We start from the raw sequence: 25,010 nt of genomic DNA, 5'->3' as shown, positions 1-25,010 counted from the left end.
TGTTACCTTTATCTGATGCTATAAGCAGTGTGTTTGTAATTTTAGTTGCAGTTGCAGTGCTATGATGCGGTCTAAAGCCTGACTGAAATTGTTTGTGCATGTCATTATTTTGTAGGAAAGAGCACAACTGAGTGGACACTACTTTTTCTAGAATTTTAGACAGGTATGGGAGATTTGAAATCGGTCTATAGTTTCCTGACGTTGACCTGTTTTTCTTACCACTCCTGGTTCCATGTAATGTTTCTATTTATAATGAAGAAAACTGTTTGTAGCAGATGTCTTTATTACAGCTCACATGTTTACAGTTAGCTCTCAACTTACTCGAACAACAACCTAAGGTCCATCAACCTCTACTGACCTCTAGTGGTTAGTAGTAGTTACCTACATACATTTATATATCATGACAGATATGTTTATAGAAAATTTAGTGATATCAGGCTTGAATTCTGAGAGCCTATATCAGCAAAGGTATCGTGCTAAAAATGTCATGACAAATATGTCAAATACCCAACTAAAGGAACCACTGATCTTCAAATTAAACAATAAACATAGTTACATATCTGTTCATTCTCAACCAGAGCTTTTGTAGATGTACAGTATGACAGAAATAAAGTGAAAGTGGTGTCTGTAATATGTGAAGAAGTTAATGATATTTATGTTGGATTTTCTTCTGGTGAGATCTTGACAGACTGATGTGTTCATCTATGGTATTTACAGTTACTGTTTGACTTTAAGTCTATGGTAATTGTTGTGTTTTTTCTATTCTTCTTTGGTTTGTTCAGTGATTCTGTCATTCAATCCGATTTTCATTTGAAACTAAAACCCAGCATCATCCATTATTGTTAATGTTGGAGTCCGACGTCATTCTGATGTTAAACTGACAAACTACTACTACTAACTATAACAAAATGTAAAAATGTCATTACTATGCAGGCAAAAATGACTCATCTTAAAGCTAAACATATACAAAAATACAATGACCAAAATAAATAAGTCAGCACAATGGTGTTAAGGATTTATAAAAACGTATATTTTGACAATAAAATGACTTAAAAACAAAGCAAATCCTCCTATTATTTTGGATAAATTGTTTCAGCTTTTTCCTTTTTTTTCATAAGGTTTTTCCTAGGCTGGTGGTTCAGAGAGAATGAAACTCATCATAAAGTTAGAAAATACAAACTCCCATGTTTAAAAAGATATTTTGATTGGCCACTTTTATTGTCACTCAAAGACCTCTAGACCTCTACGTCATATGGGAAGTGGGTATAATTTAAAGCATTTTGGTGGTAGGTCAATCACTCAAAAAGATTTGAGCTTGATTAATCAGATTTTTACCCAAGAAAAAAACACGTCTATAAACTAGAGGTGAATATTGTCAGACATATATCTACAGAACTATCATCAAGGCATCCCTCATCTAACCATCCCTGTATTAAATGTCAATACATATAAATAGATATATGAGAAAATGCTGCACAAATGTATGACACAAATATCGTAATTGTCAATTACTCTGTTTTATATTGTAATTTCAGTTATGGAATTTTTATTGTTTTAATCTCATCATGCTGTATACATTTTCACAGATTGGGATAAATTCATAAACAGTTGCTTGGACTGACTGACATGTTTCAATATTGTGCCTTATATGCAACTTGCTTGAACTGGCCACATGCCACTTTATTTAGCTGAGCCTTGGACATAAATCTGCTTTTACACCCTGATTTTCACAAATAAACATCGGATCCGACATTTGCTATACTTTAAATTTAAATTATACTGAATCTGTTAATCTGTTTTTCTCTCTCTAGGTTAACCTTCCTCTGTTTTACTCTGAACAATATTCCCTAATTCCTTCAATTTAGCATGTTCCCTTCTCCATGTTTCATACTTTCTGCCCCCTTTATCTCACCCCCCCCCCTTCTCCCTCCTTTCATGTGTGATTCCTTGGTTTCTTTTGAAAAGTGAGGACACAATGGGGGCTTTCTCAGGCGAGTTCTGTCTCCATTTAAAAACCCTGGGAACATTGCACGGTTCTGTCTCCTCTTTAAGGGACAGAAAGCCCCCCATACCAAGCAACCTGAGAACGTAAAAACAGTGTGTTGCGTTTTGGGAAAATATAGAAGTTATTAATTAAGGGTGTGTGAATCCCGTCTCCCAGCTACCTCTATTCTGTCACCCAAACAAACGTCACCCGCATTTATCCCCTCAGTCCTGTATGAACATGTTGGGCTATCTTACCTGCAGATGTAGCCATGACAGTGACATAAAAAAGGGTATTTGCACAGACAACCAGAGGTCGCAAAAGATGTTTAATCTTTTGCACTTTTATGTATTATTTAAACGTTTGTATGTGTTTATTCTAAATATTTGGTTGGTAAAGTCTATTCATGCTTTAAAGGGACATTAGGCCTTTACTGCTAATAATTTAAATATTGTTTATAAATAATTCAAAAACATGCTTTTATGCGTTCACAAAAAAAGGACAAGTCACAAATCTTCTACAGCCCTTTAAAGGTCAGCAAATCGATGCTATATCACTCATCAAAGGAGTGACATTTAAATACGTGAACATTCGTGTGCGGGTCTACACTTTTAAAAATCTTCATGTTTAGGTAAAGGGCGTGCTGAGAGAGGGAGGGCGTGCAGAGAGAGAGAGAGAGAGAGAGAGAGAGAGAGAGAGAGAGGGCAGGGGGAGGGGAGAGAGACAGAGAGAGAGAGAGAGAGAGAGAGAGAGAGAGAGAGAGAGAGAGAGAGAGAGAGAGAGAGAGAGAGAGAGAGAGAGGGGGGGGGAGGGGGGGGAGGGCAGGGGGAGGGGAGAGAGACAGAGAGAGAGAGAGAGAGAGAGAGACAGAGAGAGAGAGAGAGAGAGAGAGAGAGAGAGAGTTGGCCAAGTTTTGCGGGAGGAATGCGAGTTCGTCTGAAGGGGTATGAAGGAGTCCTGATGGGAAACTTTTGGAGGCATAAGGAAATTCTGACATAAAATTACTCGTCGTGATTCCAAAACTACATATTTTTGGGGAACATCTGGAACGCTATAGTTTGTACTTCAGGTATCTTGAAAAAAAAACAAAAGCGATCAAGAAATACTCAAAAGAAGAAACAATGCATTGTTTACTTTGCATCTCCCATGCTGCATTATAGCTGTCAATAAAGGAAAATTTGGTTGAGAACTTGACAAATTCAGTAGGCTATAACATCCATCACGCTGTGGATTTTGCGAATTTTCCTCTGGATTTTCTTTTTCTTGGAGTTTATGAAGGAAGTTGACTGATCTGTGGAAAGTTAAAGCGCAATATACATTCGTAAACGCTACAGCGATGACATGACGCGATCTATGTTCACAGGCACTTACTCACACAAGACACCGATGCCGAACTGCGGACTGAAACCAGACAGAACAATGTCTGGACTTCATTTATTCACTTTTTCGCTCATGATACTGATTCGTATCGGCTCCGCGGAACATGCGCCAGGTAAGAGATCTATAGGATTAAAAAAGGACTTAAAGGCATTTATTGATGTATAATTGAGGTAAACTGATCGACGTAGTGACAATATACACCACGACCCACAGGTATATGCACAATTTAAGACAATTAGTCAAAATCTTTCTTGATAAAACATACCACAGCAAATGTTATTTGTTGAAATTTACACTACCATAAACACTCTTTTCAAAGAGGATATTCTTTATTGGAAATTGTAAAACATTATATACATCATTGAAAATATTAATGAAGGTGTAAAATATGAGTAGGACACGGAGTGACTACTATGCCTGAACACTTGTGTGAACTTTAGGTGGAATTAACTTCATATATTCATTAAAAATCACCAGCTTAAGTCAAATCACCATAAAATTGGCTCAGTCTAAAGATTTAAGGTCTAAAAGGAAAAATATATCACCCCTTATCTTTCAATATATCCTAAATTAATGTCTAAACAATTTCTTCAAACAGTACAAAGGGAAATCAATCAGGATTAAACTAATCCACATGATTTGAGTATCACAAACAACATTTTCTGAATGATGCATTTACTGTGGGATGGAAAGGCTTAACTGAATTAATTACGCTTACATCAACTGGTTGTAAACTTGTTGCCAGATTTGCTTTCGATTCATATAGATTTAGAAGTTGTAGGGGCTGTTTCCCGGACAGGGATTATCTTAAACCAGGACTAGGCCTTAATTATATTAGGGCATTTGCACATTGGCACTGATGTATTTTAACATATTAAGTTTGCACAGCTCTAACATTGAATTTTTTCTAGGACTAGTATTAATCCATGTCTGGGAAATTGCCACTTAGTTTTGACCAGACATGGGGATTGAGAAAGAATTCTTGAAATTGTGAGGCCCTGCCGAATCAACTAATGGAAATGATGGACTGAGTTTGGGCCAAAGGAATGGAATAGCAAGTTGTCAGTGGAGAATAAGATGGGCAGAGTAGAGAAAACAAAAGAGAAAAGAAAGCATGTGTTGCATACGTACAAGGCGATAATGAAAGGGGATGTGTGAGGGCTGAATACATAAAATAGTTTATACTTTCTTTTGTACAGACTGCACAAATCCATATTCCTGCCGTTGTTTTGTTTTCAGCCAAATATATGCAAACATCCTTGAAACAAGATAAATCTACTTGAGGATAAAATGTATACAAAACTATATATTTACATTACAGTTATATTTTAAATATCTAGTTCTAGTATAATTTGAAGATAATTCTCTCTAGAAAATAGTTTAGCATGTTACCCTATTGGCAAATGATTTAAATATTGAAATATTATTTTTAAAAACAAAATATTATCGGGGTTTCGCAATATACTGGTATTGTCAGTAATTGTGATAAATGTGATTATATATTGTTATTAATAACAGCAATTATTGATATTGGATTAATTCTATACAAATGATAATCATTTTAAATAATCCAGCAACAGTATTTGGTTGACACATCAACATAATAGGTGGCGGTTTTGCACCTGTTTAACATGCAGCTCTCTCCTCATACACTGATATACACTCTAGACCTAAAGATGGTTGACTACCCATTCTCAGTCCATCATCGAAGACAATATGTTTAAAGGAACTAGCCAAGCAAAGCCATAATAGAAATAGAAAGAAGAAACCAGCCATGAGAATCTAGTGAGCGTCACCATTGAATCAATTGCACCATTGCACCATTGCTGTGCTATATAAATATAGCACAGACCCCTTGTTGGGTTATTTTATCCCTATACATTAGGTAGCAGTTTTACCCAATCAATTATGAAAAAACTAATTTATTTCTGCCAAAATGTTGTTAACCATCCTTTTTATTATTGTATTGGTGTGAAAACAAATAATGCACAACATAGAAATATCTCTGAAATTATTTATTACCAGAACAATTGAAAGTTTTGGTTGCAGTTGTTTTATTAATGTATTTCCTTTTATCACGAAGTTACTTGCATTTAAGTTTGAATTTACAAGAATCAAATAAATAAACAAATGCTGTAAATAATCTTCCTGTAGGGTCAGAGTTAGGGGTCATCTGACAGCTTTGACTAAACCAATCTTAATTTATAAAGAGGAATCATCTGAAGCACTAATTATATCAGCTTTAAAAACCACGGCAGAGCTTGTTATTGAACCCATGCTAATAAAGGAATGTAAAAAAGTCTTCAGGCAAAGGGAGTGGGTGAAGCCAATGGAAACTGAATCACCATGGCCAGACTAGTGTTGGACAGAGAGTGGATTTGTAGGCATGCAGTCTTATTCACATCCTAAACATTCTGGAAGGGTTGGTGGTATTTTAAATGCCTCCCTAAATATGTCCTTCATAAAGCTATGGCATGGCATGAAGCTAAAATGTTTAAGTATCATGATAAAAGTATCTGCTAAATGTAAAATCTATTACTGTTCGTTCATCCTGTTTATAGCATAAAAGTCCACTGATGTGTTAGGTAAGCAGCAACAGTCAAGTGCAAGTCGTTAACTGAATATTGTTATGGTTGATGAAAAAGATCTCTCAATCCAGACTGTAGTGAGGTAGGCGGGATGAGAGCCGGGATTCGAGGCTCGTCATCACTCATGCACCGGTCTCGTATTATGGAGGAGATTGGGAGCATAAGAGGACGAGTGACCGGACGGTCAGTGAGAGAGGACCAGCTATATGTAATAAGCAGGATACACCTAATGGGATCGGTTGGCCTATATACAATTGCTGACCACGTTGTGTAACCTTAAGGAACTACCAAAGAGAAGTCGTTTCATAAGAAAGCAAGTAATAATTTGTTAAATGTCAGCAAACACTGCGCACATAATAAAATCCGGTATGGTGGCCAATTGGTCTGGTCTGGCTCAGTTTATCAGTGATTGGTTGACAACAATTCAAATTTACTGGCTTTGGAAATCAGTGGGAGGGGCTCATTATACAACAGACAAAACGCTGTGAATGATGCGCAGTCTGTGCAACAAAAAAGCAGTTTTTACGCCGTCGAATGCCAAAACAGCGGTGCAAAAGGTGGTGCTTTTTGGGTGCCTTAAAACACTATTAAATACAGAGTTATGGACGGCTTCTTGTGTGTTTTTTATTTTGTGGAGCAAATACTGTTTAAAACGGATATTAACGTGTTTTATCTATGGCGTAATTGTGACACCATCGGCTTACCATATGTGTCTCTCCGTGCAGGTTAAGGTGCGCAGTTTAAAGTCAAACGTGTCTTTCCATGCATGCGTCTCTCCGTGCAGCAATAAGTCTTCATCCATTTAATACATTTAATAATTTACACACTAAGGGGCCGGTAAGGGGAAGGAAAGACGGGCGGGAGACGAGGAAACAAGGGAGCGGGGCCAAGAGACGAGACAGGTGAATACGTGGTGCAGTCACAACAAAGGCCATGTGTTTCCACACAAAACACAGCAAGCACAAAACAAAATACATGGTACTCTCATGACCCTGTCCCCAGAACTAGAAAACTCCAGACAAGAGACATGACAGTATGATATGGGTCAAATTACCTAAAAATCCTTTTTATAAAATAAAAAATATGCACCAGGTGGACCTTGCCAAAAACACCAAATATGCGTGTCGTAGATTGCGGCGATGTGTCAGTGACTCTTAAAGACAGTGATCCCCACTTTCAAAGACACTAACTCTAGCTGAATTTAACGTGGCCTATGGAGCATATAGAGATTTCATATGCAAAGTTTATCCAGCTTGTAGGGCAGATTTAGACACGTATTTTGCTATGTCTGCCATGTACATTCAACGATTCAAGAAGTAGATTCATTGTTAGAAAGGTGGTAAAGAAAGGTTTTTATGATGGGGCCGTTTTGATACATCCCTCTTCACAACCCGTAGAATTAATTCCATAGCAAACGCTAACCATAAATATTCAGGAAAACAGCGATTAATTATTGATCTCTTTGTCCCAGATAATGACAATACTCAAAGTGTTAACAGACTTATTCCTTTAGCTCCTTTTTCTCTGTTTTATGCCTCCCTCGACGACAGAATTCAATTCATTAAGCATGCAGGCAGAGGTGCTTGGCTAGCAAAACGCCTTTAAAATTATGCCTTTACATCCAATACAGTGGCATTTATTTGGTGTTAAATGTGGAAATAAACCGTTTGTTTCGATTAGGCTTACCTTCGGCTGTCGCAGCAGTCCAAAAATATTTAATTCACTGTCAGAATTATTGTGTTGGATTCTTCTCAACAACTGCAAAATGCTGTTCGTGCTTAACTTTTTAGACGATTATTTATCCATAGATTATCCACATGCGAAGCAAGATCGCTGTATCTCGGCAATAAAATGCACATTCGATGAATTAGGCATTCCTCTCTCCGTCGGAAAAATTATAAGTCCTCTTAAAGTTATCCAGTTTCTTGGCATCACATTAGATTCCAATCTCATGCAAGCCTCAATTCCCATCGAGAAATGTTATCGCATAAGAGAAGTCATAAGAAATGCTCAGGTGTCAGTTTCTTTTTCAAAAAGAGATTTGCTTTCGTTGTTAGGCCACCTTAATTTCGGAATGCAAATCATTCACAGGGCAGGTCCTTTATTCCCAGGCTCCTTGACCTTTCAAAGTCTGTCAAGGATCTTAAAGATATAGTTACCTTAGATGCAGGATGAAGATCAGATCTCAGGTTCTGGTCTTTGCTCATCGATAATTGGAACGGCGTCTACTTTTTCTGTAATGACGATCTTGAGTCTTCCGCAGCCATTAAATTGTACACAGATGCTGCGCCTTCCGTTGGTTTTGGGTGGACCTTTAATGGTCAATGTTTGGTAGCGCATGGCCAAATGACCTGCTATCCGTACCAGATCAAACTTTGTTTGGCTCTGTGGGAACTGTATCCTATTGTAAAATCCTGTATTTTGTGGTGTAAACACTGGGCTAGGAAACAAATCACTTTCTTTGCGACAACAAGTCAACTGTTCATATAACTAATAAGGGTCAATCCTCAGTGCCATTTTTTAAAAGGTTTGTTGGGCGCCTTACTTGGTTTTCAGTCATGGGTAACTTCAAATTTCAGGCAGTTTACATTCCAGGCTTAACCAATCAAATTGCTGATTCCTTGTCTCAATTTGAATTTCAGAAATTCCATCTCTTATGGCCGGAGGCAGCACCATCCAGCCTTGTCTGCCCCTATTTAAACCAAACTTTACTGGACTAGACATGAACCTTCAGTCTTATCTGCACTCTGCAGCTCGCTATATGCGTAAAGGTCTTGCCAAATCGACATAAAAAATGTACCACTCTGCTTGGTCTCACTTCAGTGTCTTTCAGTCTAGTCTAGTCTAGTCTAGTTTTGATGTTCTTGTTTAAGTGTAGGTAGTCTTAGTCATGTCTAGTTATTGTACCCATCCCTGTTTTGTTATGTTACCCCACGTGGGTCTTTGTTTTGTATTTATTTATTAAATGTCCATGTCTCACCACCCGCGATCATGACATTTACACTCTCACTCTTATGGAAGATAATTTCACTGTTGAGAGAAGGTTGCTTTGGGCCTTATTCTGATCTATTGCTGGAATCTGTTTTGCTCACTGTTTTCTTAGAGGTCACATGACCTAACAGTTTCTGATTTATCAATTTATGCTCACCATTTCACCTTATTTCTTAACCATTAAAAAACAGATAGAAACCAGGAAAGAACTATTGTGTTAATCTCTGAATCTAACACTGCTTTTTCTCCTCTGTCTTCAATGTTGCCCTATTTGAAAATACGTCCACAAGCTGGTCAGAAAGACCCATTATTTGCCACAGAGGAAGGAAAGCCTGTGTCCAGGCACTGGTTCGCCTCCTGTCCTCGTCTGCTTAGCCAATATCGTGGACTTTCCTCCAGATCATTATACTGCACATTCGCTTGGCATCGGTGTCGCAACAGCAGCAGCTTCTTCCACACCTGTTTCTATTTTGAAGTCCATGGGACGATGGTCCTCAGTTGCTTACGCATGCTATCTTCGACCTGATGCTCGAGCCATCCTTGAGGCTCCAAGTGCAGCTCTTTGATTTGTGGCTTGAAATAAATATTTACAGCTTCAGCTATATCGTTCCTGTTTACTTAAAATATTTTATTCTATTTTTGATTAATATTGCTACACTTCTCATGCCTTTCCAAAATCAGTCAATACTTGCAGTAACTTGCTTTCACATTTATTCATTCTGCAGATGCTTCTATCCATCGATTACAGGTGAAGATCAAGCGATTGTCTTGGGAAGGCAGTAAGATGAGAAGTGCAGTAATTCTAGTTTCAGAGACAGTCGTACTCTGAACCGCTCATTTGGTTCCTCTGCTGGCTCTTCGATTTGGTAGGAAGAGCCAGAGAAGATTGCCTTGCATGGTTTTGTTTGGGGGGTTGAGCTGCTCTCCCAGCTAAACCAGGAGAGTTACCCCAGATGCTGCTGCTGCTTCCCATCTTACCTTTCATGGAGCTCATGAGAAGGATGGGGAATTTCGAACAGAGCCGTACCGCCAAATGTAAATTCAGCAAATCTGCCAATAAAAGATGACTTGTCTTCAAATTTTCACTTGGGTTTTTCTTGACTTGAAAGTTCCTGCTTGAAATACTGCCATTACTCGCTGTTTGAAAGACATGGAAGAAGAGGGAGAAAAGAGAAACATTGCCCTTGGAGGCAAGTGGATTGCACCACATGACAAGTCTCCGCTACATTACTTCCATAATTATTCTTGAGGAAGTTCTTAGAGTTGTACAGGTAACACACAAAAGACTGCAAGGTGCAAGTACAACCATGGCCTCAGCAGTAAAGAGAACACATGTTCTTGTGAGGACCTTCCGGGCTTTCGCAGTACTTAGTAACAACCACAGTTGACCACATGGTGAAAATGAGACTGTGAATCAGCTACACAGACGTTTAAATGTCAGTTATATCTCCCTGTTTTAGACACTGCATGCCGAATTTGTTGGTACTGCTACGTCAGAAAGAATTTTCAAGGATTACCCAAGTAGGCAATGGGAGGTGTGCAGGTAGGCGAACAGGACCACCTGTGCCTGCCCGGACTGCTACCAATGAGCTGGACCGCGGTGGACGAAGTCGGCATCTGCCGGGGGGCGTGACCTTTCGAGAGAGCAGATGGGCTGTCTGATCGAGGTTGTCTGGGATATGAATGGCCCGCAAGGACACCACCCACTGCTGACTCCAGATGAGGAGGGCGAGTTGCGGCAGATGGATCGCGCGGCGGGGAGGATTCCCTCGATCTGCCTCTTCACTATCGGCTCACAGCTACCTGGGCAAGCATGGCTGATATATCTGGGTCGGCCTCGTCCTGGGCTTTACTGGCCATTGCCGGGAGCTGTAGGGAGTCTTCAGTGTCTGATGACAGAAAGTCGGTGTCCGATGTTGCAACCAAAATCTCATCCTCTGCACGCTGTGGCATGGTTCTGCTGAGTTCCCCAACTTTTCAGCGACCCCAAAAATAACAGTGCCTATCAAGTGACTCAAGACCCCCACTATCCTCAGAAGTGGTTAAACTATACAAACGTTGCGTGCAAATCGGCACATGCACCTATTCAACTCAAACGCGCATAACAAAAAGATAAAAGAACACAGTCTAAGTAGGGTGACTAAGCAACACCCAACAAACTGAACGTGGGAAAAGTAATCAGTTTATGTGGGACAATGTGGGACACCATTGAAAGGTAGCGTGAAACTGTGATATAATAACAGAATGAAAAAAATTGTATATCATTTTTTAACTTAACTTTTTTAACTTCAACTAAAATAATTTGTTATTTAGTCCATTCCAACTACAACATAATTAAGGCATAGATCAAATGTTATACAACATAAAAATGTAATGGCGATTTCAATTTAAGGTGTACTGTCTCTTTGTTAATGTTTTAGTGAGTTTTTATTCGGGAAGTTGACATGGGAGGATTGCGACCTGATCTACTGACAGACGTCACAGCCTCTTTATGACTGAAACCACTGCATACTTCTCATACATTGAGTAAAAGTTGCATTTGTATGAGTGTTGTGTGCACTGGAGTGCACCGTGTTGCTGCTTTTGACACAGTGCTAAATAGTTAAATAAACACTGGTGCAAACAAGCGTCTCATGTCCGTTTTTGGGTTAAAGAACGAGTTTCTTAATGTAACAACTAAAAATCAACAGACATGAAAATGCGATGAGATTTTCTAAATATGCGACTTGTGGGAAAAGGTGTGAAAATGCTGTGCGGTGTCATTCCTTATTATAATTATACATAAAATATGAACTATTACTACAAATGGTCGAATTTCATGAAACTGATTAGAGTGCTGATGGATGTGCCCTCTTCCGCTGGCCTCCCTGCGTTGTCTTTGGTCGATAATAATCAACGTTTCAAAGTTGCAATATTGTTAATTTGACGCAATCATGATCGGGGAAGGAATTTACTAAGGCTGATGGCTTTCGGGCTGGCCACTTCATAACGTTAATATTGTTGGTCTGGAACCAAGATGCTGTTCGCTTACTGGTGTGTTTAGGGTGTTCTCTTGTTTCATTCATTCATTTTCTTCCGCTTATCCGGGGCCGGGTCGCGGGGGCAGCAGTCTAAGCAGAGATGCCCAGACATCCCTCACCCTAGACACTTTCTCTAGCTCTTCCGGGGGGACACCGAGGCATTCCCAGGCCAGCCGGGAGACATAGTCCCTCCAGCGTGTCCTAGGTCGTCCCCGGGGTCTCCTCCAGCGTGTCCTAGGTCTCCTCCCAGTCGGACGGGGAAGGCGTCCAATAGGCATCCAAAAAAAACAAAAAACGTCTCGATCCGCCTACATTTCATCATTAATAAAAGAAAACCAAAATAACCCTAGGTTTTTATTTGATACAGTGGCTAAATTAACCAAAAATAAATCGTCAGCGACTTCTGATGCTGTATACCAGCATAGCAGTGATGATTTTTTGAACTATTTCACAAATAAAATCCAAGATATTCGGGAGAAAATTATAACTATGCAACCAGATGCGAAACCCGCTGAACATATGACTAACTACAGCACCCCTAAGGAGAAATTATGTTTATTTTCTACTATAGATCACGATGAACTATCGCATGCTAGACCCTATACCTACAAATCTTCTGAAAGAGATGCTCCCAGAAATTATAGATCCTCTACTTAGCATTATTAACTCATCTCTGACATTAGGACATGTGCCTAAAGCATATAAGGTGGCTGTTATAAGGCCCCTTGTCAAAAAAACCCACCTGGACCCTGGAGAACTAGTTAACTATAGACCTATTTCGAATCTACCTTTCTTATCTAAAGTTCTGGAAAAAGTAGTCTCAATTCAAATATGCTCCTTCCTCCAAAGGAATGAGATTAATGAAGATTTCCAGTCTGGATTTAGAGCACATCACAGTACAGAGACTGCTCTGATTAGAGTTACAAATGATCTGCTTATGGCGTCTGACCGAGGTTGTATCTCCTTATTGGTGCTGCTAGATCTTAGTGCTGCATTCGACACCATTGACCACAGCATGCTCCTACATAGACTTGAAAATGATGTCGGTATTAAGGAAATAGCTTTGAAATGGCTTAGATCTTATTTATGCGACCGTTTCCAATATGTAAAAATAAACAATGAGGTATCATGCAAATCGCAAGTCCAGTACGGTGTACCACAGGGCTCAGTACTAGGGCCTATGCTCTTCGCATTATACATGATACCCCTAGGAGATATAATAAAGCGACACGGAATAAGCTTTCACTGCTATGCTGATGATACGCAACTTTATATTTCCTCGAAGCCTCACGAAACACAGCAATTCCATCGAATAGTGGAATGCATAGTCGATATAAAAAAGTGGATGAGTAGCAATTTTTTATTACATGATCTCGGACAAAACTGAGGTGTTACTTATCAGACCAAAAACCGCCCTACGTAACAACCAAGAACACTGCTTAACTATTGATGGATGTTCCATAAAACCCTCATCTTCAGCTAAGAATCTTGGCTTTATATTCGATAGTACTCTGTCATTTGAGAACCAGGTCGCCAACACCTGTAAGATTGCGTTTTTCCATCTTAAAAATATATCTAAATTACGTCATGCTGTCATCATCAGATGCGGAGAAGCTTATACATGCCTTTATGACATCAAGACTAGATTACTGTAATGCACTATTAGGTGGTTGCCCTGCAGGCCTATTACAAAAACTCCAACTGGTCCAAAATGCGGCAGCTCGAGTTCTTACACGTACAAAAAAGTATGAGAATATTAGCCCGGTTCTGTCAACCTTGCACTGGTTACCTATAAAGCATCGCATAAATTTTAAAATCTTGCTTATTACCTATAAAGCCTTGCATGTTTTAGCTCCTCACTACTTGAGAGAACTTCTTACGTATTATAGTCCATCACGTGCACTACGCTCTCAGGCGTCAGGTCAGTTGGTAATACCTAGAATTTCAAAATCAAGTGCAGGCGGCAGATCCTTTTCTTATCTAGCGCCTAAACTTTGGAACAGTCTTCCCTGCAATATCCGGGAGGCGGACACACTCTGTCAGTTTAAATCTAGACTAAAGACGCATCTTTTTAATCTTGCATACACTACATTATCATAATATATGTATTTCAAAGATCTAGGCTGCACTAGTTAGATCAACCGGAACCAGGGACACTTCCAATAACAACTGATGCATTTGTTGCATCAAAGAGTGCAGAACAGTACTCTACTCTCAGCCAGTCTTGTCTCATTGTTCCAAGGTTACAAGAGCGGAGCGGGCAGGGCGCAATCCATTCCTAGACCTGACAAATGCTGGACGAAGGAAGTGACGTCCCTACAAAACTTCAGCCACTATTAGATTATTAACGATAATTTTAAATCTATTTTTTTTTATTTTTGCCTTGTTGTGCAAGCACTGTTGAGCTTGTGCAGATTCTGCAGTTTTGCCAGAGGGGAACTGGAATCCCCTGGTTAGGCCTGGTTTCCCTCCGAGGTTTTTTTTCTCCTCCAATGGAGTTTTGGGTTCCTCGCCACCGTTTGCATACTGTTTTGCACTGTTTTGCCTGGCCGGGGGGGCTGCTAGAATTTGGTAGTCTTATTTAATTAACACTGCATATAGGAATTTATTGTGTGTCTGATATTTGACCTGTGTTTTGAATTCCATAACCTTTTATGTTTTACTTATAGTCATTTTTTTCTTGTACAGCTGCTTTGTAACAATGAAAATTGTAAAAAGCGCTATATAAATAAAGCTGACTTGACTTGACTTGAACAGGTGCCCAAGCCACCTCAGCTGACCCCTCTCGATGTGGAGCAGCAGCGGCTCTACTCCGAGCTCCTCCCGGGTGACCGAGCTTCTCACCCTATCTCTAAGGGATCGCCCAGCCAACCTTCTCTTGTTGAAACACCCAATTCAAGGGCATTTCCTCTTCGGCATAAGGCACCATGACCTCTTTAAGCATTTTAATGAACAGAAATCCCTTTTTAAAGACTACAACAAACTTTTTCCTAGGTTGGTGACATCATAAAGCCCCAAATTTACATTGATCCTGCCCCCTGGAACATGGATAGGGCAATGAAGGGACATTGTAACACACACTCTAAGCAGTAGATCAATCAGCAACCGTTAGTTGACCTATTATTATACTTTCTTCTTCTTCTGCAATGGAAGTCTATAGAACCATACATGTCAAATTCAGTCAACTTTATTTATATAGCGCTTTTTACAATATTCATTGTAACAAAGCAGCTGTACATGAAACATATTGATTATAAGCCAAACATTTAAACTTATGATTAACAACTTATGAATACACACAGACATGCACAAACGCACGCACGTTCCCGCCCTCTCTTTCCTCGGTTAGCTTTCCATCAGTGTTTTATTCCTGACATCTGTCACTTAATTATCTTTTGTTAGTTTCCGCTATTTAATACTACCTTGTGCATGGTGCTACTACATTGTGAGTCTTGTGGATAGTTTATCGTGTTCCTGCCTTGTAACATTGGTTCTGATCCCACCTGCCTGTTTAACCTGCCTTGTTTAATTTGTGTTCTAGTTAGTCCGACTTTGTGTCATGTATGTTATTTAGTTTGGCTCCTGCCTTACATGTTCCAGTTGATGCAGCCTAAAACCCTAAGACAGAACATGGTGACTTGAATGCAAGGAGACCAATAATAAGATACAACCTCAGTCAGAAGCCAAAAGCAGATCATTTGTAACTCTGTATCTGTACTGCAATGTGCTCTTAATCCAGACTTGGCATGGGCCGGTATGAAATTCTAACAGTATGATAACCTTGATCAAAACTACACGGTATTACTATTAAATCTCCAAAATGTGTTATTTTTAAATAACAACAACTTATTTTTCCACTGAACTCAATATTTTTTGCAGCTGAACAATATTTTGGAGACATGCTCACTTTCTGCACATTTATTTTTCAGTCCAAGTTATGATGCAGGAATTTAAGCATGTTGACCTAGTTCATGTTGGGCTAGTTGATTAGCCATTTTATTTGCCTTGGTAGAAAGCTAAATAGTATTTATTTCAACAGTGCTAAACACTCTAACTGATGGTTGCAAATGTTAATATCTGTTTCTCTGGGCTGCCATCGTGCACAGATACTGCCTCCAAAGTCATGGCATTCGGCTGCTATTTGTAACCAAACGCTGCCAGGGTCTTTTTCTATTCATCTCCTTCGGCCATCCTACACACAGGTTACTCTCACTCACTGGCTGCTTGCACCAACCGGAGAGGCCATGTGACTCGTTTTGCCTTGCGATGCATACAACCTGAGGGATTCCTGCACTTTCAGTCTTTGAGAATGAGTAAAAACTGTGCATATTGCACTGTGTCAAGAGGGGAACAGGTGTAGGGCATGAATCAATAACGAGAAAACGAGAGGATGGGAACAGATACGAGACTGGAGAGAGTGTATGGAAGGCCATAAGGGCCATAAATGCCTCTCTCCACACAAAACATGAGACTCTGGCATGATCCTGCCACTAAACCAAGAGAAACATGACATGATGCGGCAGAATCATGACAATATTGCTAGACAGGAGTGCAGCAGCAGCCCAGGAGGAATGGAGCCAATCTCATTTCAACAGGTCAGGTCAGGTCTGCCTCTAAAACAACAAGTTATTTATAAAAACAATATCATTCAGCAGGCACCACCTAGACAACCAGCCATTTAGTGAGGATTATCTGCTATATATCTCATCACCACCACGAGCAGGGAGGGGGCCAGAGACTATTACATTGTTTGACATCAGGCTTGTGAGCTCACACACCTCACACCTTAATGTTATCTTTTGTGCTCTCTGATTGATGGATTTGAACATCATTTATGCCGACATGAATAACAATCTTACTGAATTTACGATAAGCCTTAGCCAGCACATTTAAATTTGACTTGATGTCAGGTGCTCTGGCTCCCATAAACATTGGACAATGGTTGCTGGTGCCTCTATGTTAATGTTCCGAACAATAGAATCACAGATAACTAGGGCATTATCAGCAGGTCTCTAAGTCGGTGCGTTACTGAGTATGGCAAAAATGTTGGAGAACTGTAATCGGAATGGTTGTGTGATGTTTTTCACCTGCAACTACGCCATCTCAAAGTTACAAAGTTTCCCTGCTGTGACGGATCTTCAACTGGAGCCGAGCTTTGCGCGCTAAAGTTATTCACATCCAAAGTGTATTCTATGGTCCTTACACTCTTACTGTGTGTTCACATAGAGCGCGAATGAGGCGTCATTTACATGTTAAGTCAATGCAAAGACGCGATAGACGCGCTTGCAGCGCGAATGAGGCGGCGCGAATGACGCGAATAGCGCGAATGACGCGAATAGCGCGAATGGCGTGAATTGCGCGAGTTGAAAAATCTGAACTTTGGCGAAAATTCGCGCTGCGTTAACCAATCAGGCGCCTGCTCTAGTAGTGACGTAGACGACGTAGCGAGCAGAGGCAGAAATAAAAAATGGAGGACAAGCTCATCTCAGTGTGTGGACACCCGGAGCTATATGATACGTGTTCATAAAAATAGGAATAAAAAGGATCTTGCTTGGAAGAAAGTGAGTGAGGAGGTCGGAGAATCCGGTAAATTGTAAAAACATTTTCGTGAAGCGAATTTCACTCGCGAATGACGCGAATGAAGCGAATGACGCGAATGAAGCGAGTAAACACAAAATGTTCATGCGTCCAACTACTCGCGAATAGCGCGTTTTTGACGCCTCATTCGCGCTCTATGTGAACACACAGTTACTGTCCTCTCATAAAGATTGGATGTGAGACTCTAATTCTAAGATCTTCTCTGTCAACCTAACTATTTCCCTGGATTTATGTAAAAACCTCGCCTGCCGTCAGAGAAGGCTAAGCTAAACACATAACATGAGGTGCAAGAAGCGATAATAGGAGTAGACAGTGATATGTAACGATTATAAAATACACTAATATTAAAAAGAAGTTCAAGTGCATATGCAAGGATAAAAACAAACCGTCGGCAGCGAGGCAGACAGAAACTCCCACCCATACATTAGAAAATGTTATGGAAATTGGCACATTGAAAGAGGACAGTATCATTAGCAGCATTATCCACAGCAAATCTGAACTTTCAAACTCCATAGCGCCATAACCACTTCAAAGATCTATGACACATTTGACACAGTCTAGACCGCTTGTTCGAGTTGCACAAATTCTGTAAGGAGCGTCTAGAGACAGCAGGGAAACATTGTAACCATCACCACTTCAAAGTTCTATGACATAATTTTACGTCATAAAAAATGTTTCCGCCCTTTTAAAATTTTCGAGAATTCACAAACACATTTGATTCGCACGAAATTCTGTATGTAGCGTCTATAACATGAGGTGCATCATTAACTAATCTACTGCTCTGTAACCTTATTAACTGCATTAACTCATATACTGCACCGTAACTTTAATAACTGCATTAACTTCAACTGCATTAACTCACCTATTGCACTGCAATAACTTTAATAACCAATGTCAATAATCTATGCATACCTAAGTCACTTGCACTATTTTAGTCTAAATTATTATCTGTTCATATCCACCTGTACATTAATGTTCATAGTACATAGTCATCTGTATATATTGTTCATAGTATATACCTTCTGTCATATTTTCATAGAACACACCTACTGCTAAATATTTTTATAATCCATGCCCACTGTATTATATTCTCAATATTGTATTCTGTATTTATTCTAACTGTATATCCATCACTTGCTAACTGCACTTCTGGTTAGACCTAAACTACATTTCGTTACAGTGTACTTGTATATGTGTAATGACAATAAAGTTGAATCTAATCTAATCTAATCTAGAGACAGTGCTGACAAAAAAAACGAGAAAAAAGTTTTCCTTCAATCAGGTCAATTTAAAGGAAAATCTGAAATCAGCGAGTGGATTTTAACTATTATAGATGGTTTTCTTCACACACTACGGACACATATTAGTGTTCAAGTGATTAGTGATCCTTTTACCATTTTACAATCCATAAAGCCATACAGGTGTAACATAATATAAGCGTTTTGACTAATTTCCGCGAATGTCCGAAGCAGGCTATATGTGTCAGTCTTCAAAAATCACTAATTTTCATTTACTTCTTCCACATATTGTGGACTATTTAGAATTCAGGCAATAGTGACTGAGTGAACGTGTGGGCAAATCCGGATGCAGCAATACTTTCCAGATTCAGATTATGTTAACCTTTACCCTAACCTTTACCCTGAGTTTGCTTCAAATTTTTTGCATGCTTACATAAAATGTTTGTGTAAAAATAAACAATTCTTGTTTTTTAATTAAAGTGTGCTCTGTATCCAACATGGATGTCTTTTGCCAGACACATGCCTGTATAAGTGATGAACCACACTATTTGTTTTCAGAGATGGCTACATAAATATGATTCTAGTGCTATTAAAAAGAAAATATAAATGGACATATAAAACGTTCTCTTTGTCAAGCAGTTATAAATGGAAGCTAAAGGGGAAGTCTTGGCTTAACTGTAAATTACTTTTCCATCAATTGTCTGTGCTGTGCAGGACTACAGTTTGTGGAGAGCCCAAGGAATGTGACCTCCTCTCTTGGGAAGCCAGTGTTGCTTCAGTGTACCCTGCGGGGGGAGAGCATTGACCAGGGGCCCCTGGATGTGGTCTGGCTAAGGAGTGGACAGCTGCTGGAGTTTGGTGACACCAACCAGATGCAGGTGTCTGACGATGACAACAACTGGCTGGTTATCAGTGAGCTCAGGTAAATTATTACACTGATGGGGAAAGTTACTTAAAAAAAATCAGTATATTTAGTAATAGCCTTTTCCATCGTAACTTTTATTATTATCTTATTGTTACTTTATATTTTCTGCTTATAGGATCGATGAGGTACAGCTCTCAGACATGGGTGCCTATCAATGTGCTACTTATTCTGATTTAGGGGATTCATTATCCATTGAAGGACATATCCAACTAGAAGGTATGGATCACTTTTTAGTGTTTTTCAGTGCGTTACCCTATTGTTTTAATCAAATTTAAACAGGTTTGTTTCACATATAGATGATAATTTATTTTCACCCCACGTTGTCCCAATCTCATATTAACTTCTGTTTTTGTGAAAAAAGCTGTTCAGTTTTTTGGCCCTTTATAATTGGTGCTTGTCAGATTGTAGTTTATTGTGAATTAATAAGCGTCCCTTTAGCCTACAGAATTTCAAGGCACTATCAACACTAGGATAATTTACATTTATGCATTTGGCAGATGCTTTTATCCAAAGCGACTTACATTGCATTATCCTATACATTTGTTTCTAAGTATGTGCAATCCTCTGGGATCGAACCCACGACCTTGGAGTTGTTAACACCATGTTCTTACCACTGAGCTACAGGACAAAAAGCTCACGTGGCGCTCGCAGAACGTGAAGCTCAAGTTTATAGGAATGGATTAAAAATGTTTGCACTGTTCTGCAAGAGTACAAAATTATGATACCTCTAGTATCAGACAGATGACTCAGGTGAGCATAAAAAGTAAAAGGGCAGAGGAGAAGATGTTTCACCTCCCACTGATATTTCTTTTAAATTTTTACAGCATTTAAACAAAACATTGCTGGGCAATTTTTTGATAATCTTTACAGTGTTGATTAAATTATTTACTCAATCTTTTCTTAGTTTTATCAACATAAATGTTGCGTTAAACTGTAGTAATTAAAATCCTTTCATAATCACCATGAGGACATGCCATCCCATCCAGCAAAAAAACAAATATAGTATTAAAGTTTGACACGTTGCATAAGTGCATGAATTAAAGTCAATGGAACTAAAAAGTCTTGTGTGATCTTGGCATAAGACTGGAGTTATATCAGGTGATGATTTGAAGTCCGTTGTGAGTGACATACTTCTTGTTGCCAGTTGGTGGCGCTATACCCAGGGGCTCACCATCAATGTGATCAGACCCATGACAAAACATCCAGCTCAAGTCTGAAAAATCACTCAATGTATGAAGTAGATATGAGCACTTCCTGTTTCCATGATTTTTACCATACATTTATTGCCTCACTAAAGCGACACTGTTTGAGATGTCCTGTTAAGCAAAGATAATGGGTTGCGTTCAGCAAACGAGCGGCACCTTGTAATGCCTTCTCATAAGGGCACTAAATCCCTTTCTCGCTCATTCTCCTTCCTGGTGGAACATTCTTCCCAATGCGGTCCGGTCAACCACATCTCTCACAACCTTCAAAAAACAACTTAAAACACACCTCTTCTGCGAATACTTGACAGTCAAATTAGAAAAAAAAAACTTACACTAACCCTCTTCTCTAAACAGGAAGTGGTCTAGCTTTTTTTTAAACTAGTAACTTTGTATGAGCACCTGTTGTACTATTGCTCTTTGTATTGCATATCGCTTTTTGCTCCCCGAACTCTTTGTAAGTCACTTTGGATAAAAGCATCTTCTAAATGTGGGTGAGCTAATTTTGAAAGTTGTTCAGTTTGGTGATATTAATATATGTATACGTTTGGTAACTGTATGGAAAACTAACCGCACCATTTAAATTCAACAGTGGTGCTACAGAGTCCCCCGGCCACGCCTATTTCTCAACTTTAGCATACGGTTAAAGGACACCAGCAGTGTTGGCTGGGTCAAATTTCATGAAATTTTAAGTAGGATAAGTGCTTAAAATGTCAGGGAATACATCTAAATATAGCATTAAAGTTTGACGCATTACCACCATTCCAAATAACAGCATTCCACTGTTGCCAATTTGCACCATCATTTTTTATTTATTCCAGGGGGTGCTAAAGAAGCCCACCCTGTAGTGTTAGTGTTAAAATTGTGTTGTGATTATTTTCACATCTTATGTGATCCATATAAGGCTTGCTTGGTGGGTGCTGCACTTGGTTGAGACTGTAAAAGTTGTCTACAATGTCATTGGAAGTAATGATGCATATCATGTCTATCTCTTCCTACTTCACCAGGTCTTCCCTATTTCTCAGTGGAGCCTCAGCATATGTCAGTAGTAGCTAATGTTAGGATGAGTTTGCAGTGCACTGCTCATGGTCCTCCTGAACCTGTTCGGGTCATTTGGCTACAGGATGGGGCTCCTCTCAATAAACTGGATGACCCAATATCCCTCTCGCCTTCAACATTCACAATCTCAGGTATACATGTTTCTCTACAAATAACACGCAAGCACGCAGCTGGACAGTACAACACTGCACACTTACTATTTAATACTATCACTTCAAATACTCTATTACTACTTGACTGTCACACAGTGCTTTGTTAACATCCATGTAATTCAACAAATGCGAGTACAGGCTAAAACACACATTTTGTAGGAGGAAAAAGGGATAATTTGCAGCATCCGGGTTACCATATGTTATTAGTTTTGTGCGGTTATTATACGGCAATATCATAACTTGCAATATTGTGATTGGCCATTTCCAGACTGCTTTGTAATAAGAGGTGATAGCAGACAAGTGAGGGTGATTGCTGACAGGGTGCAGGTGATTAGCCGTTGGGGAGGATGGGAAATGTAGTCCTGATGATGTGACAGACAGGGATTGTGACAAGAATGTGGCAGAGGTCCTAATCTAAAAAAAACATCATAGCTCGTATTTGAGGAAAGAGATAAACAACCTATACTGTACTGTTATATGGGTTGGAGGGTAGCGAGTGTAAAAGCCAACTAGTAGACAATCTGTTACAACGAAACAGGTAATACTAATAGGAAAAACAGGATGTTGTCTCTATATAGAATATTGTTATTAGTTTATAGTTAACGAGTAACATAACAACTTATGAACTTGTCACATTGCTATGGAATTCAACACGTGTATGCTCACAGGTGTGTGTGTGTGTATTTCATATACCGCTGCAGTTATACTAACTAACCCCTAAACGATGGATGCCTCTTTGTGTCTTCGCATTAGCTGCTTGCACACATTCATACACACTCTCACATACAAACCAATCGTAGGCGCTGGTGCGTGCACATGCATGCACACACAAACACTGGGGCTCTGTCTGGAATAGGCTATTGAGGTGCTGCCTTTTCTCACTGGTAAAAGAGCATCAGGAGAAAAGTAGAGAGCTGGACAGGAAGAAACAAAACAGGAGGAGAAGACCTTTGAAAACCTGCCACATACAGCATATGTTGTTGTTCCAGCTGTGCTGATCTGAAGAGAGAAAGAGAAAAGAGAGAGAGAGAGAGAGCCTTCGACTGGAGGCTTTGACTCATCATGCACTCACTTCTTTGGAATGAGATCATTTCTGCTTACTGCAAACTGACTCACACTCATTTAAGAAGTTCATAAGCTAAAAGGGAGAGAGAGAGAACTATTCTGTATTGTTGCGCAATAGATGAGTTAACACTTTTACTCTGTTTTATTTGGTGAAACACACACACACATAGTTGCCACTCAGCCTCTCTCTGTCAGAATTTGATCTGTTGACCGTTGATATTGAACTGCTGTGGCCTTTCAACAATGGAGGCATAGTAATTATTCCTTTATGCGTGGTTTTCACTTAAAGTGTGAAGAATGCTGTGTGTGACAGAGAGCCTTCATTTTACATGCTTTTGTGAATGTCAGCATGTTTGTGTGTGTGTGTGTGTGTGTGTGTGTGTGTGTGTGTGTGTGTGTGTGTGTGTGTGTGTGTGTGTGTGTGTGTGTGTGTGTGTATGTTTGCACGCCTTGGTGTTTTCCTGAAAGCAGAAGCAGCAATTTTCGAATCAGCTTTTTTGACTTCACACTTGATTCTCAAATTGATTTTTTTAGAGATTTCTCAGGCTGTTAAACACCACATTCTGTAACTTGAATATAATGCAACCCAACCTAAAACAGCACAGTAACTTGGTTAGGCTTTCCAATGTTTTCTGATGTTTTGGTTTTCTCATCTCAACAGGCCTAAATAAAACCACCTCTTTCTCCTGTGAGGCTCACAATCGTAAAGGGGTTGCATCATCTGGCACTGGAGTTGTGACAGGTAAGGGTGAGGGCGAAGGGTGTTGCATCTTACCTCTGTCATATTCATCTCATGCAGGGCTGGATATGGGGAGAAAACTGGGACAGAGTCCATGGAGTGAATTTTAAGGAGGTGGAGTTCCCCCTTTAAATGTAGAGGACTTTCATCTTTTATCCATGAAATTGCCTTTGTGACTACATACAGTATATAATTTACTACAAATTCGCATAAGAGTTGGGTGTTGTTAAAGCGCAGAAGTAAAACATATATACTGTATTATTGTATGAAATGAATGGGAATACAGTTGGAAGACTAAAAAGCCGTTGATTGGACAGTGGTTGCCATTGGGTGTCTAAAACCCTCATTTTGGTGCATCCATTAACTGAAATGAGCATTCGTTTCTTTGCTGTTTCCAGAACCCAATAAGAAACCGAATAATTTCTTTAGCTCAACTACCCATAAATTCTCATTTTAAATGCAAGAAAGCTCTGTCGATTAAGTGTCAGTGCAAATGCCCTTTAGGTCTGCATTTGAAAGCGTCTGTCAATGCAAAACTCTACAGTATATATGTACTAATTTGAAATCTAAATGTGCCTCAAAAGATGTAAACAAGGCATTTGAATACTTTCTTTCATTCTTTGGAGAGTTTGCTGACACAAATATAGCAACAGATGTTTTATTCAAGAGCGATATACAGTAAGTAAAATGTACAATGAATCCATTAATTTTTTTGTTTGTCAAAGTTCTTCCTGCCCAACCTCATGACATCAAAGCTGAAGAGATCACTAATTCAAGTATCCATCTATCTTGGAAGACGGGCTTTGGAGGAATCTATCCCATCAGCCTCTGCACTGTTCAGGTACCTGCCAAAACACTCGTCATGAGATCCATAACTGAATGAAGACGTATGTTTGTATCAAACTATCTAGCTGTTTTCTTGTTTGATGATTTATCATTTTGCTTTGATAAGCCTGTGTCACATCTGCTTTTACCCAAATACAAAGAGTGCTTATTCATGCTTTAGAGTAGCCTAGCATATTTCACACTTTGAAAGAGCCTCACTTTTAAAGACCCGGTACGACGCAGG

The 25,010-nt window shown here is 39.4% G+C and overlaps 1 protein-coding gene across 2 annotated transcripts in view; it reads left to right on the top strand.

Moving 5' to 3' along the window:
* The first annotated feature begins 2,936 nt into the window (after positions 1-2,936).
* The window catches only part of axl (AXL receptor tyrosine kinase), a 58,803-nt gene continuing 36,729 nt past the window's right edge, over positions 2,937-25,010 (top strand). The window contains exons 1-7 of one of the 2 annotated variants that reach the window (XM_079482157.1): positions 3,007-3,053; positions 3,348-3,476; positions 19,514-19,721; positions 19,840-19,940; positions 21,934-22,116; positions 23,864-23,944; positions 24,667-24,782. In XM_079482157.1, the coding sequence (XP_079338283.1) occupies positions 3,371-3,476; positions 19,514-19,721; positions 19,840-19,940; positions 21,934-22,116; positions 23,864-23,944; positions 24,667-24,782 (795 nt within the window). In that variant the 5' untranslated portion in view covers positions 3,007-3,053; positions 3,348-3,370. Of the gene's footprint in view, positions 3,477-19,513; positions 19,722-19,839; positions 19,941-21,933; positions 22,117-23,863; positions 23,945-24,666; positions 24,783-25,010 lie in introns of both variants that reach the window. The other variant, XM_079482156.1, reaches the window with a different exon arrangement.

This window comes from Barbatula barbatula (assembly GCF_947034865.1).
Source record: "Barbatula barbatula genome assembly, chromosome: 19".
Classification (NCBI taxonomy): Eukaryota; Metazoa; Chordata; class Actinopteri; order Cypriniformes; family Nemacheilidae; genus Barbatula; species Barbatula barbatula.
The sequence above is the reverse complement of the archived record's forward strand: the minus strand, read 5'-3'. Positions and strand labels throughout refer to the sequence as shown.